Source organism: Medicago sativa, chromosome 3 (assembly GCF_051527215.1).
Source record: "Medicago sativa cultivar Bolivia chromosome 3, Bolivia_mono, whole genome shotgun sequence".
NCBI lineage: Eukaryota > Viridiplantae > Streptophyta > Magnoliopsida > Fabales > Fabaceae > Medicago > Medicago sativa.
In genome coordinates, this window is record NC_140751.1 from 60,336,381 (window position 1) to 60,351,990 (window position 15,610).

At 32.5% G+C, this 15,610-nt stretch overlaps 3 protein-coding genes across 6 annotated transcripts; 2 read left to right on the forward strand and 1 right to left on the reverse strand.

Moving 5' to 3' along the window:
• The first annotated feature begins 245 nt into the window (after positions 1–245).
• On the forward strand, positions 246–2,722 carry LOC146938785 (uncharacterized). Of its 2 annotated transcripts, none has more exons than XM_085752690.1 (4): positions 246–622; positions 1,258–1,401; positions 1,518–1,723; positions 2,303–2,722. In XM_085752690.1, the coding sequence occupies exons 1-4, from the start codon at positions 381–383 to the stop codon at positions 2,461–2,463; spliced, it is 753 nt and encodes a 250-aa protein (XP_085608816.1). In that variant the 5' UTR covers positions 246–380; the 3' UTR covers positions 2,464–2,722. The 2 variants fall into 2 exon arrangements, with proteins under 2 accessions (XP_085608816.1, XP_085608817.1); XM_085752691.1 differs by having other exon boundaries at positions 278–622; positions 2,330–2,722.
• Positions 2,723–3,468: 746 nt separating this feature from the next.
• LOC146938786 (RNA-binding KH domain-containing protein) lies at positions 3,469–5,217 on the forward strand. Of its 2 annotated transcripts, none has more exons than XM_085752693.1 (2): positions 3,469–3,623; positions 4,462–5,217. In XM_085752693.1, the coding sequence occupies exon 2, from the start codon at positions 4,469–4,471 to the stop codon at positions 5,117–5,119; it is 651 nt and encodes a 216-aa protein (XP_085608819.1). In that variant the 5' UTR covers positions 3,469–3,623; positions 4,462–4,468; the 3' UTR covers positions 5,120–5,217. The 2 variants fall into 2 exon arrangements, with proteins under 2 accessions (XP_085608819.1, XP_085608818.1); XM_085752692.1 differs by having other exon boundaries at positions 3,469–3,613.
• Positions 5,218–7,687: 2,470 nt separating this feature from the next.
• Positions 7,688–15,526, reverse strand: DDI1 (ubiquitin family protein). Of its 2 annotated transcripts, none has more exons than XM_085752695.1 (16): positions 15,378–15,526; positions 15,256–15,288; positions 14,808–14,953; positions 13,629–13,737; positions 13,270–13,386; positions 13,056–13,121; positions 12,575–12,637; positions 12,445–12,489; positions 12,245–12,306; positions 11,343–11,436; positions 11,028–11,120; positions 10,728–10,797; positions 10,524–10,600; positions 9,345–9,390; positions 8,981–9,003; positions 7,688–7,983 (listed from the first exon to the last, which is right to left on the reverse strand). In XM_085752695.1, the coding sequence occupies exons 1-16, from the start codon at positions 15,441–15,443 to the stop codon at positions 7,858–7,860; spliced, it is 1,236 nt and encodes a 411-aa protein (XP_085608821.1). In that variant the 5' UTR covers positions 15,444–15,526; the 3' UTR covers positions 7,688–7,857. The 2 variants fall into 2 exon arrangements, with proteins under 2 accessions (XP_085608821.1, XP_085608820.1); XM_085752694.1 differs by having other exon boundaries at positions 8,981–9,006.
• Positions 15,527–15,610: the final 84 nt, after the last annotated feature.

Below are 15,610 nucleotides of genomic sequence, written 5' to 3' on the forward strand. Positions count from 1 at the left end.
AATCATTGTGATTGGCTCGTAAGATCAAAAATATTTACTTTGTTGGTGTATACAAATTTATTTAAAATTTACATCAGTCTAAAACTTTTTTAACACATGCATATAAGCAACCTGCTCTATAGAGAGGTACTCACATCAACAATGAGAGTTGAACTCGTGATCATGCGAGTGAGTCAACTACATTAAATCATTATTTTATATAGAGATTATAAATGATGTATGCGGTCAATAATAATAGAGATTATATATATCAATCAGTTTTTTTTCCCTTAGAGAGGTGAATTTGCGAACAACAAATCTATTTCGTGGGACAAACCTTTTTTGAAAGTGGAAGAAACACACATCAACCTTAATTAGAATTCTATTATTTCGTGACAAAAATGGGAGATTATCACTTCATATACAAGGATCTAGAAGGTTCCACAACTCAATGGGACGATATTCAAACCAAACTTGGCAATCTTCCTCCTAAACCACCCGCTTTCAAACCACCACCTTTCTCCCCTGCCATTGACCCTGATTCCATTCCCAAAGATAAATCATGGATCAATTCCAAAACCCATGATGAACTTGAAGACCTTGAAGATGATCTTGATGATGATCGCTTCCTCCAACAATACAGGTACTCTACATTTTCGGGTTTCAAAATTTCCTATTTTTTTCATGTGGGTTGTTTTTCTTTATGGCTGAAATGATGTAAAATTCAATCAAGTTGTGATTTTTTTATGTGGGTCCTTTCACTTTTATTGTGTCGCTTTTATCCAGGTTAATGCACTTGAATTTGGTAATGTAGTGTTTTAAGGTCAATCAAAATCTACTTTGTTTAGGTATTTTATTTGATTTGATACAAGGATCTTTTTTTAATGCTCTGTTATTTTGATTAGCGTGGCAGAGATGAAAATGTTGTGTTAGATGTATGGTGAGAATGAGATTAGACGATATAGGATTAGAAATGACAACATTAGATAGAGTTGGGGTAACACTAAATGATGGTGGAAACTACACTTAGTGGTTCGGGCATGTAGAGAGAAGACATGTAGTTGAGACGAAGGATAGTCATGTCACTAGAGGCATAGGAAGACCTGGAAAAACTATAAGAGAAACCAGTATTATTTAAGATTTATAGATTAATGAGTTTGATCGAAATATGGTTTCTGATAGGACATTATGGCTTTATTTGATCCACCTGGTGTCAGCAGGTGGTGTTGTTGTTTTTTCAGTAACATGTTCTAAGTTGAGTCATTTTTGCTATGATAGAAAGAAGAGGTTAGCTGAGATAAAGGAGGCAGCTAAAGTTTTGAGGTTTGGATCAGTGACTCCCATTTCAGGATCTGATTTCGTACGAGAGGTTTCGCAGGCTCCATCTGATGTTTGGGTGGTTGTCATTCTTTACAAGGACGGGTATGTTTTTTTTTTTTGAAAGAAGGACGGGTATGTTTTAGTAGCAACTGCTTTTCATCTCAAATTTTTTAATGATATGTTTCTTGTGCTGAATTCTCTTGTGTTCTGTTCAATAGGATTCCTGAATGTGGGATGTTAATGCAATGCGTTGAAGAATTGGCTACAATGTATCCTGCAACAAAATTTGTGAAGATAATATCCACTGATTGCATTTCCAAATACCCGGATTGTAATCTTCCTACTTTGTTGGTGTACAACAACGGAGCTGTTAAAGGAAATTATGTTGGTATGAATAGGTTTGGGCGAAGATGTACTCCTGAAGGTATTTAATTCTTGTAGGATGCCTGCAAGCTCCATTGTTCATGTTTTCTTTGATGATTTCCTGTTGTTAATGTTCTTTAAGCATGCGCTAATCATATCATAGTGATAGAAAACTGAATTAAGAGAGAAAAGAAAAAGTAGTATCATTGATTGAAAAGGAAATATTACACAAGATTAACTCCTATAGTAGCTCCTCAAAATCATAATTCATTTTTGCAATTACATGATGGAATTAGGGCCTAAATTTATACTGAGTATATTGCTTTTTGTTGTTGTTTATAGAATTCTCTCTGGTTTTGAAGCTTTTATTTCCTAGTATTTCCTAAGTTTTACAGTAACACATTAATATAGAAGCTGAAACTGATACGAATTCCTATCAGCAAATTACATACAAAATGTTTCCCTTATCTAGTTGAAGTTGTCCCCCTTGATTGCTACTTACAGTCATTCACCTCTCCTTGCACATCTTTACCTTTTTAAGTTCTTGTATAGTTTTTTTTTTTTTTTTTTAAACTTGCATTGTTATTATACTTTAGTCTAAATCTATTCCCTTAATTCTTTGCTTGTTTTGTAACATCAGGTGTTGCATTGGTCTTGTGCCAATCAGATCCTGTACTTAATGATGGCCAGAGCAGAGACGAAGAATCAAGACAAGCCGTCATTGATGGAGTTCGCAAGAGGTTCATAGAGAAAGTTGTTGCTGATCATGAAGAGCGTGATGACGACTCCTCAAGCGATTAGCATTTTTGCTCGTCTTTATTGTTTTCTTTCTTTTTGGATACATGTTTTTTTTCTTTAAGAGATGTTTCTATTTTGTTGAAGCGAAATAATACATTATGAAGTTTTCTTCTTTCTACAACTTTTCTCCCCAAAAGAAATCTTGTGTATTGGTATAAAGGTTGATTGTAGCAGTTGTAGTCACTTCTAACTTAGGGTCAAAATGTAGTTTGATTTTCCATTTGCTAGACCATAGATTGTAAATTAATTTCAGTTTGCATTCGGATCTTTACTTTAATTTTTTTTTGTGTTGTAAATTAAGGATTTATCAATCTAGTTTTTCTTATAAAAAATTTAACACTTCATAACAAGAAATCACCTCGAATTTCTAAACTGTGCATATCTTGGTTTAATCTCTTGCTATAATCTATATCCAAAAATCTGAGGGAACTTAACCAGTTCAGATTTTGGATAATCCATTTAGTGATAAAGTAATCCCATTTCGGCATCAAATTCTCAGTCAAGCTGAAAGTGTACAGCGCTCCATATCTCCGAGAAAAATTATGTTGCAGGCTTTATATTAGCCTCAATGCCAAGACCAAAATTTTGTGGACACATGAATAGAGAAAGGCCAACATCAACCCCTAAAGAACGGAAGTATGTTGCTTATCTCAAAGTCTCAGATTCCATTCTCTATGATGTTAATTTTGGTCGGCTAATTTAACTTCTTCAAAAACACAATATTGGGACATTTTCATCCTCTTATATCAATTTTTTTTGTCAGCAACATTTTTTCACAGTGACCATGGTCATGACAGCAAATAAGGACCACATCAGAAGAAGAAGAAAAAAAAAAAAAAAAAGAGGTGAATGAGAAAATTAAAAGGGATTAGTAAATGTAAATTATTTATCAGAAAAAATGGGAGTCTAAAGAGCAATTAATATGAACCTACATATAAAAGCAAGCCCAAGCCCAATATAATAGAATCCAGTTGGTTATAAACCCTAAATTCTTGAAACAACCTTCCTCTCTCTCTCCAGTTTTGAAGTTCTGTGGCAGACACAACTTGGAGTTGCTCTTCGCCGCACTCAACTCAACTGCCCCCGTAAAAGCTAAAACCTTGCCGGAAAAAGAAGCCGGAGTCGCTCTTCGTCCGCCAGAAACACCGAGAAGGTCCGTACAGGTTCCCTCTTTCTTAATTTTGGCTTTTTACTTCCCCCTCTCCTGATCAGCACGCAATGATCCGATTCCAGCGCGAATTATGATTGTGTGCTGAAGCTTTGCAATTGAGACATATGAACATGATAATTATGATTGTTTTGAATATTTGCATACCACCTGTTTGATGAATTGAAAAGCCCTAACCAATTAATTAGCTTGCTTTTTATGTATTATTCTATCATTGGGGATACTTTGAATTTCAACCTTGTTTGTTTTGATAGAAACTTTTGATTTTTTCCGAAAAACATTCATGTGGATGGATAAATTACGTTGGACGCATGATGCATCACCCTTCCTTTTTGCTGCAATTGTTTGAGATATAAGTTGACACTTCATAATGCTTTAAATTTCATTATGCGGGTTCTCGTTATTCTGATTGAAAAGACACATGGAAGGATCATACTAATGGAAAACACATTCTAGATTTCTAGAGCACTAACGAGAATGCGCGACACACTCAATAAATATGATGGCTGTTTACCTAAATAAGTATTCTTGTTATAGATTTTGAGCTGATACTGAAATTATGAATGGGTGAAGTGTATTATTTTGATATGTTAACATGACATTTAAATTATTAAACTTTGCAATGTGTTACATACATATATGAGGTGTTAGTGTTATACTAAGTTTTGTATTTCGTGCTAGAACCAAAGTGCTAATAGCTGTAGGAGTGTTTGTTTACTATAACCATAACATGTTCCTTGAACTACTTAGGTGGTAGATTTTGCTTATTAAAATTTCATTTTTTATGTTGCATCTCTATATTTTTAATCAACTATTTTTTGCTCTTTAAACAGTTGCACAATGGCATCATCTTCAATGGAAGTTGACAATGTCCCATCTGAACAAAAAGTTTTGCCTCCAAAGCCAAAGTTTGAGCCTCTGAAACCTCATGAGATGCCTGGTGCTGCGGTTCAGTTTCGCAAGGTATCAGTTCCACCACATCGTTATACACCTCTCAAGAAAGTTTGGATGGACATCTACACTCCCGTATTTGAGCAGATGAAAATTGACATCCGAATGAATTTGAAGGGTCGAAAAGTTGAGTTGAAGACAAGGCATGATACACCTGACATCAGTAACCTGCAAAAATGTGCTGATTTTGTTCATGCTTTCATGTTGGGTTTTGATGTCATAGATGCTATTGCTATTCTGCGTTTGGATGAGCTCTATGTTGAGTCCTTTGAGATCAAGGATGTTAAGACTCTTCGAGGTGATCACTTGTCCCGTGCTATTGGAAGATTATCTGGAAAAGGTGGTAAAACCAAGTTTACAATTGAGAATGCATCAAAGACAAGAATCGTGATTGCTGATACCAAAATTCACATTCTGGGATCTTTTGCAAACATCAAGATTGCTAGGGATTCTCTTTGTTACCTAATTATGGGATCACCTGCAGGAAAGGTCTATTCCAAGTTGAGAGCCGTTACTTCTAGGATGGCAGAAAGGTTTTGATCTTATAGTGAAGAGTTATAAAATAGTTATTTATGAATGCTTGCTGATGGATTGTTACAGAAATATCAAATTTTGGTTTTCCTTGTCTTGTACTGAAAGGATTACTGCTGCTTTTTTGTTTTGAACTTAAGGGTGTGTTTGGCCCTACTTTTTTGAGGTCTAAAAGCTACTTTGATAATAAAGTTGAGAATTAAAACTTTAAAGTTAAAGTTAAAGTCGTTTGGTATTTGTTATTTTTTCAACTTAATTAGTAAAACTTTTTAGGGTTGTTTAATAGAGTCCTCTCAAAAATAGTCCTAAGATGGACTTTTTTTTTTTGTGGTGGTCAGGGCTCGAACCCCGGACCTTGCATATATTACGCATTGTCCATACCAACTGAGCTAAGCTCACGAGAACCCCAAGATGGACATTTACAATTCATAGTTGTCTTAAAAAAATTATAGTAAAGCATAAATTTTATAATAATGAAAAACTGAAAATAAAAATAACATTTTATTAAAGTTTACTAAAAATACACATTAGACAAACTTTTTTTTATATATAATTTTTATTGAAAGTCTTGATCATAATTTATAAATAAGAAAAATATATAATTTTTTATATGTGATAAATAAAATTTAATAAATAATTTTATTAAACACATACAAAATATTTTACAAGAGTAATTATTTGAAGAGAATTCAATAATAATCTATTAAAATATTTTATTTCGTAAAAAACATGTCATAGTGTGTGTTATATTTTAATAATATTATAAAGTATAATATTATTAAATAATAATTACCTTGTAACCTATTTAACCATTTTGATAATATCTGGTCAAAAAAATTAGATAATCTAACATGTATATATTATTATAATATTTTCCTAAAAAAAATTACTCTAACATTAGATAGAAACGTGGCTACTGAAATTATTAGAAAATAAAAACGTGGCTACTGGATATGCATATTTCGATAACATTTTTAACTAATGTAAAAAAAAAATTAAAACTAAAATATTTAATGCTTTGAGCTGGGTGGGCACCAGAAAAATTTGAAATGAGATGCACAATAAATAATAAAATAAAAGAAAAAATGTCTCAGATGGGAATCGATGGTGAACAAATTATCAAAAGTGCCGTATAAGTTGGTTTAAAGTTCATTTTTACACCTTATTTTGAAAGTTATTTTTATGTGGTTTTCTTCTTTACAAATAAGTTACTTTTTTTAAAAATAGCTTTATTAAAATTGTGTTTGGCCCTACTTCTCCTTAAAATTGGAAGATAAGTAGAAAATAAGGAGGGCCAAACATGCTCTAAGTATTAGTAGTTTATTGTTATCTTCAACTGTCAATTCCTTTTCCCTTTGGAAAGGGAGAACAGTGACTAAATACTAACATGGTGTTATCAGTTGTGTTAATTTATTTATGCTTATATTTTTTTTAATGAAAAATATCATGTCTTGTGAAAAACGTTGATGCATTTGATAGGGAAAATAAAAATTTAATTGTTGTGATAAGAAATACTTTTAAGTGCCTAAATATCTCTCTAGAAACGATTTCCTAATAGTTTTGATTAGTTTAGTCACAATTCCAATTATGTTTGGCGGACATGCACATTTGCTTGATCAATTATGCGAATCCGGTTTTCTAAACTTCTAAATCGTGGGATTTTGTTTGCTTCACTCTGTTTTTCGACAACGTACTGTCAGTAAAAAATTCTAGGTGCTTCTCTTTGAATCAGTTAAGCAGGATAAGATATGGTTTGGAAGCTGGATAAAACTGAGGTTTACTTGGTGAAAAGTGTTGATTGTTTCTATATGACAAATGTTTGTCAGTAGTACACAGGTAGGTATAAGTGTAACAATGATTCTTACTTTCCAAATATCCAAAATCGTGTTGGGATGAAATTTTGTTTAAGAGATTAATTTGGGAGCTTTGTTATAGTAAAGATGGAAGGTGAAGCGTGTGGTGTGTTAGCAACAAACAATCATCAAATTGTTCAGTTTTACGTAAATTTTGTCATAAAAAACACTACTCATTTGGGGTTGACTTAGTGGTTGGCTTCAGATCTTGAATTGTGCTCCTCTTCTCAGGTTTGATTTCCATTAATGCAAATTTCGATCGACAAGTCCATACAGAGCTTTGCTCTGACTTGAAATAGAGCCCCCACAAATGAGCAGTGGGTTGATCCCCTCAGATTATTCGGTTCTTAATCAGATATCGAGTTTTTTTTTATTAAAAAAAAAATCAACTTTAGATCAAAATCAATTCACCTAAAATCAACTTTAGCTAAGGTAGAACAAACACACCAAGTAACTTCTGAGAAACGACTTCATTTTAGTGCATGCAGTAAACAAGAGAAAAGATTATAAACTAATTTTTATGATCATAAACAGACCCAGATTATTTTAAATAAAAAAACACATTTTTCTTATACAACACGGCTAACATTCAGAATCACTTTAATTGATTGAAGTAGAGATATTTGTTAGTAACTGAAAATTTCATACCAACATAGCTTTTTTTGTCATTAACTTAATCGAATATTAAGCCACTTAAATAAGCATTGAGTTGAGAAACAATAAATTAGTCATCAAATAGAAAAATTCCTTAAATTAATCAATCAGTTGACTGTAAATATCATCAATCAGGTCTATAACTTGTTTTTTACAATTTGAAATGAAATTGGAAATAAAAAATGAAAATCAACTAAAATCAATTAATCCTTTTTTTTTTAAATAAGAATGCTCTTTTCATCACCCAAAAAGAAACCCAGCTGCTTGTTCCTCATTGCCATTGAATAATTGAAGAGCTTGTATAACTGCCTGTCTTTCAAATCCTAGCTCAACAAGCTTTGCAACTTTGCTTTCAAACTCAGAGTCCTGCAAACCAACCAACCATAATCAGGGAACCTTCAAAATCAAATCATTGATTAATCATAAAAAAACAGTCACATTTCTAGGCAGAAAGTTACCACATACACACATCAAATGTGTACCAATGGTGAACTTAACATGGATTTGAGGAGCGTTTGGATACACAACTTAATACAAGAGTTTTAAGTTATTTTTATAATCGAAGTTGATATGAAATTATGACAATGAGATATCTGGATGAGATAATAAAAATAAGATGGAAAACAACTTTGGGACACATCATAAAATATTCTCAGAAAATCTTCCAAACACTAACCCAAGTAACTTAGGTCAGAGGAATTCTTTTATAGTCACAAGCATAAATGAATAGTGTTTGGACACACACATTAAAAGATTTTTTTTAATAATGAAAAAGGAATTGATAATAAAATGATTAAAGTATTTTAAAAAAAACTTTTTTATGTGTGTGACCAAACACTATTCATTTGTGTTTGCGACTATGGAAGAATGCCTCCTTAGGTCATAAACTAAGTCCAAATAAGCACTCCCAAATAAATCCTTGGTTTTTGGTCCAAAAAAAAAAAAAAAATCCTTGGTTTAGAGCACAAGCAAGCAAGGTGTAAGTTTAGCAGTAAAATAAGGTCTTCAAAACTAGCTTTCCCTTTTGCAATATAGATCAATTATTTGAAATTAAAATACATGCACCTCATTGGGAGTAAATCAAATCATGTATTTAATCATTCAAAGTTTAAATATTATCGCATTAGTTTTTGGAAGATTCTATTTATACCAAGAATTAGTTTTCTAAAAGTATAAAATAGCTATCGAATATTATCACAGTGACAATAATGATGACAATATAGAATTTTGAAACTAATTTAACAACTAAAATCTTCAAAGGAATGAATATGATAAAGCACTACTCTTTGGAGGACAATTAAGTACGACGTGTGAAAAGGAAAAAGTACAAAGATGAAACAGTTCTTGATATTTAACAGCATACCTTAGACTTGTCACCAGAAGCTCCTCCTGAAAAATAAGTAAACAATAAAATAATACATGTGATTAACATTTGCTCTAAAATATGAAATTTTCACATAGGAAACAAAAACAAATTTAATTATATGGGCACTACAAAATAAATATCTCCCTCATTTACACTGCAATAATAAGCCTAACCAGCACTATCCCAGAAAAAGTCATTATTATTAGGGTTAAGATGAATTGCAAGCCTAAAAAGATAGTTTGGTGGAATGAATTCCTAAATAGGACAAATACAAAATGAATTTTTCAGCATATTTCAATCCCAAAAATAAATAAAAACGATTTCATCCACAGTACAAGTTCAAATAATCTCAAGTACTAACCAGAAGACACATCTCCTTGTGATGGATTATTGCTCCCTGATGCAACCTGAAAGAATGCCACACAACACATCGTTATCATTCTTTTCATCAAAAACTAAATTACAAAGCAAACCAGAATTAGCCATAACTGTCTTTCTTTTAAAAATTAAATAATCAAAGTAACATGTTTGCAGGATTGCCAAATAATGGCCCTATAGCATAGCAAAATACAAACAAATCGCTATTGTTAACCTGATACACTATTTAGATCAAAGTGTTGTCAAATAGTGGCTATAGTGGTGCTATAGCACGGTAGCATTGCGGAGTTTGAACACTACTATTTTCCACAATTGACAACACTTTGTGTTTGATTTTTGTCATTTTTGTCCATATGGAACAGAAGCAAAGCCTAAAAGCAATCTTATTAACTGTTCCTTTCAAATTCAGTAAAAGAAAATTAGGGATATTGCAGAATACTCAAAATAAACTTAGGTTAGGAAACCATGATATAAAAATATGCAAAAACAGAACCTAAAGGCAAAAATATTTTAACTGGCAATGGGATATTTTCACCTCTTCCTATATGATACAAAACATATCTATTACAAAACTATAAGGGTGCGTTTGATGGTCAGGATATGGAGACAGGATATGATACATTAATCATATCCTGCTTAAATCTCATGTTTGATGCACCAACGGGATAGGATAAAATAAACCATTTTCCTATCATATCCTGACTTTCCTTTGTAATTTCTATCCTGAGTATAGGCTGGGTTAGAAATTATCCTGATGGGATTAGAAAATCATTCCTTATTTATTATCCTGATATTTTGCCATTTTTAAAATATTGTCATTTTTAAAATAATAATAGCATGTTTTTTCTATTATAATTAATAACATTCCATTTTTATAATATTTAATTAATTATGAGAGAAATTTTTTCATTTAATTATAATGATATCATGTTTGTTATCATGTGCGCATCAAACACATGATATGATTAATGTTTATCATGTCCTTATCATATCCTATCTCTATCCAGCTTTATATCATATCCTGCCTCTATCTATCCTGACCATCAAACGGGCCCTAAAAAGATTAAGAACAACAACTCATTGCCATAAAATGAATCAGATTAAAGTGTTACAGTTTCAACACTGTCGCTTTAAGAAAAGCATATCGTTAAAGTATACTTACTCGAAGTGGGCTTCCTGAGCTTGAAGCTTCCTTGGAATACTTTGCCTCATCTAAAAACCGGGATGGTATGTCTTTCTCTGCACATAACAACAAGAAGGGTAAGTATATAACAAATCGACAAGGAAATCGTGTTGCAATCAGAACTATGCAAACTAATGAGAACAAAATAGTCATTGCTATGAATCAGCATATAGGAAAACCAACCTTGCAAAAATGGCACAGAAACTTCTCCGCCACCAACTCGCAAAACATTTTCTTTCAAATCAATTATACACTGCAGACATGAAGTATATCGATAAGAATAACAGCTCGGTGTAATTTCTTTTTTTTTTTTGAAGAAGCTAAATTAGCCCACCTAAATTGACACCGGTGAGAATCGAACCTGAGACCTCGAGGAGGAGCACACTCCCAGATCCCAAGCCAATACCACTAGGCCAACTCAAGTGGGTTTTTGGTGTAATTTCTAAAAGTGACAATATCTAAGATTGTAACTAAGGATGGTACCTGATGCTTTCGGAGCATATCCAGCCCAAAGAGAAACTCCATATTGGGAGAATCCAGCACTAAGAACGAACAAGGGTAAAATATATTCCCAATCTACAGGAAATAAATACATATACAGAAGCAAAGTTAGAGTGAAACACAAAATTGACAAAAAAACATAAGCAAGAGAATGGAGCTACATGATGATCTTCAAATAAATTAAATGTATTAGCATTATTATCTACCAACACCAAAAAGCAATAAGACACACAAGTGACACAGCTTCAGCAGAACCAAAATCTTTCTCTCTGTCCACAAGATCTGTTAAGAAATTACCTTGATTGGAGCTACATGTATTCTACCCAATATTTCGGTTTGGCCAACTCCATGAGCCATTCCTTTGTAACGCTGATCTAAAAGTCGCAGCAATCTACATACAAGATACCACAACCATCAAAATCATTCTACATTCTGAAATATCACAACTCACAAAACACTATTATGTGGAAATATGGGTCTACCAACTGCAGAGAATATAAAGCACATCATTCATTCAAAAACCAGTCAACTAGAGAGAGACCCTTAGGGTGTGTTTGTGAGTTGGTTTGTGGAGGGTTTTGGAGGGCTAAGTCTATATTTTGATATATATTTAATTTGATATTTAAAAAAAAATTAAAAGAACACCATGATAATATATGCTTACGTGTCATGTTGTTCTTTCAATTTTTTAAAAATATCAAAAATATGTTAACATATAAGCTTTACCCTCCAAAAATCCAACTCGCAAACACACCCAAAAGGTATACAAAAACTAACAATGGTTTAGGGAGACCCTTTAATGTGTATCTGCCAGATGTAACCAGAACTGATCTTCATCAAAGTCGTTCATGAACTTAACTTGCAAGTTGCATCTACCCTAAGTCATTTTGATTGCATAACTTGAAGCTTAACAATTACAAATTGTATGCATATACCATATCTCATATTCTTTACATGCCTCCAATATCTTTTATTTTTCTAGTCCTTCTCTGAACTATCTGTTTTATGTTTAATTCACAAAAAGAACATAATACGGAAGCAGTTAAGACAAATTTTACTGCCTCAATTGCACATCTGTGTTGCTATGTACTAGTGCAAATTCAAGGGTATGCAAGTATGCTACCTAATAAACGTAATAATATTATAATCTTATAGATAGATGTCATGGAAGCAAGTTCCAGTTATATCGAAGTGCATACCCTAAACGCTCAGCGCAGTCTTTTGATATAATGGTAGACTGTGCTCCACTATCAACAAATGCCTGAAACAAAGTGAAAATCCACTTAATGCATGTTCCATTCCACAAAACTTTCTGTCATTGAAGAGGACCAGAAAAACAGCAATAGGTCGCAACAGATCATGAACTTGAAGAAGAATGCTATTTTGAGTGGCCACTTACCTTCAATGGTACACCATTAACCTCCATGTCAACATACAACATGACCTGAAATATTACAGCTTGGATTTTATTATGAAAAAACAACAAACCTATTAGCACTAAAATACAAAAGTTAAAGAATCGTACATACCACTCTTGCAAAAGCTTCAGGATTGTGTTCAAGTGCAGCTTCCCAATTTTCATCAATTCCTTTCTGTATGGTTAGTTGAAATGCCGTTATTCACAGTAAAACAAACATAATTGATGGTTATGAACAGTGGTCCTTGAGGACAGCAAGAAGTAATTGGTTACATGAAACAAGTATGGATTTACAAAACTTTCTTAAGTTTCTCTGAAAAGGCAATGCTAGTGTTTCTCCAAAAAATTATGACAAACAAACTACAACCTACTTAACTGAATATTAATCGGAAAAAGAAAAGTACTATATTTTTTATTGTACTAAAATATATATTTAAAAAAACTATTGGTTTAACTTTGTTGAAGACGTGATTAGGTGTGACTGATATGCTCTTCATTTCATTAGAATGGCCGGATGTTACTTTAGACAGAATCATACTTCGACCAAATACTTAAAACTGTTATGTGTCTTACAAAACTGAACAAAAAATTACCTGGCGGATGGCAGCTTCAATCTTCTTTTGTGCTTCAACATCAAAAGGATCTGCGTAAAGAAGAGCCTGCAAAAAATTCAAACAAATTTATGAGGAAAATATAACAACAGAATAATGAAAATGCACAAGGAATACGAATGAAGCGGCTTGTAATGATACAGTTGAGCCTCTTGACATATGAAGAGAAGAAATAGTCATCATACAACAAACTTACCAACTCTTCTTCTTTTTGACGCTGTAATTCACTTCTTTGGCGATGACGCAGTCGTAAAATTTCCTGGATTTTATTGAGATCATTACCCAGAATAGTTTGTGCTAACTCCAGGTCATTCTGTATGTTTCATTATAAATTGGGTCATAATATAGCCAATACCAAAACCAAATAACAAGCAAGCATTGAAAATGACTAAAACGTATCAAATCATATCAAGTAATTTGAAATTGAATTACATTTTTACATATTAACAGCTAATCAACAGAGAAGGAATATGTTTCAAAAAATTTATTAAGCATAAGAACTTAAAATCTTGATAAAGATGACTAAACTTAGTAATAAGAGAACAATCAAATTACCTGAAAGAGCTGACCCATCAAATTAGAATCACGTCTAAAGTGCTGCTGAAAAGCAGCAGGGTTTATAGCAGATCCATCAGTATTGAAGCTCAAATCATTGGTAGATCCGCTGAAATAATTTAAATTCACCACAATTCATCACGTTTATTTATATTACATGGATGGTAGGTAGAAGAGCTAAACAGAACAAATTACACATAATTTAAATTCACCACAATTCATCACGTTTATTTATATTACATGAATGGTAGGTAGAAGAGCTAAACAGAACAAATTACACAAATAGTGTTCTAATCTAAAAAATCTATGATAATTCCATATTTCAAGTGGTACCAGCTAAGCATCTTCCAAACTTCCAATTTAATTGCAAAAGTACTACTTGGTTTTCAAATTCATATTCTTAAGAGATTCCCTATATAAATTACATCCAATTCAGCTATATGGCAACGCAGCAGAAGTTGGTGAGTAATAATTGCCTAGTAGGTTTGTGAAGAGACATGATTAAACTATCATAAAAAAGGACTGGATAGGGAGACATGATTAAACTATCATAAAAAAGGACTGAATAGGGAGCACACTGAGCTACAGCCTGGATTTTGTAACTGCTGAAATATCAACTTATCACTACAATTAACATGAGCACAGGATCATAGTTAAATCACGGATAATCTTCATATTCTATAACTTCTTAATTTTAGCATGCCTTAATGGGTTAGTGTAGCATGTCTCGTTGTCCTAGTTTGGATAAATAACTTAAATAAGTGTTTATAACACAATGTTTATAATATAATAAGGTTATATATAACTGATTTCTATAACAAAAAATAAATAAAATAAAATCAACTTGCTTTCGTTTAAGCTGTTTCCATAGTTATCATGGAGAGCTTATGAAAATAAGTTGAAAACAACTTACGGAGATATCATAAGTTGTTTTCACAAGCTCTCTCAAACAATCACGCAAGTGCTTATACCAGTGGATAGACTAAAATAACTCGATCTAAACGGGCGGTCAAACCCAAGGTTAGATCAAACTTAACATCTACGAACAACCAAACAGCTAGCAAGCAAGGCAATCCTTCCATCTCATACTTACGGAGGAAAGCATAAAAACCTAATTTGAGAATAGTAAGCAATGCATGCATAACAAGAGTACAACATAACATCAATGAAAAGGTATACCTAGAAGCAGCAGCGCCGGCACCAGCGCCAGAGACGGTCATCATTAGCAAATCATCATCCTTAACACCAAGTGCACTCAATTTCTGAGAATTGCTCACCTCATTCCCATTGAACAGAATTTGTTGTTGCTGAATAGGCACACTTGTCTTCTCAAAACACAAGTTTAGCATCAAACAAACACAATTAGTAAGCCAACCACAAATTAAAACCATATGAGATTCAACATCACTTGTTATCTCAAATTTAAAATTTTAAACACATGAATCAACCACCAATATAATCAAAAAGATAATCTCATATGGAATTAAATTTCTAGGTTGTAATAATGCTAATTGTATGACCCACAATTTCAAACAACATAAAAATTGAATAAAATTACAATTTTTAATCGAAAAATTGAATTTTTATAGGAAAAAACGAGATGGGTATTGGAGAATAATGAACTCACCTCAACCTCAAGTAATGCCTTAACGTTTTCCACCTATAACACATAAAAGGGTTGAATAAAAATCAGTAGTAAGAAAAAATAATAAATAAAAGAAAAAGAAAAGATTTTTGATGATTACATACAGATTCGTTGGGATCAACATCCAAATTGAGAATTTGTTCATCAGAAGTCATGACAGTGATCTTCATATTGAATTGAGACGATGTTGTTGTTCTTGTTGAAGAACAAGAAGAGAGAGGTTTGGTTTATCGATGGTAAAGTGAAGACTATTGGAAGACTTAGGAAGGTTTTTAACTCTTATATTACTTGTTGAAGAGGTTGGTTCACTTTTCACGTTGAAAACCGAGAAAAAGTA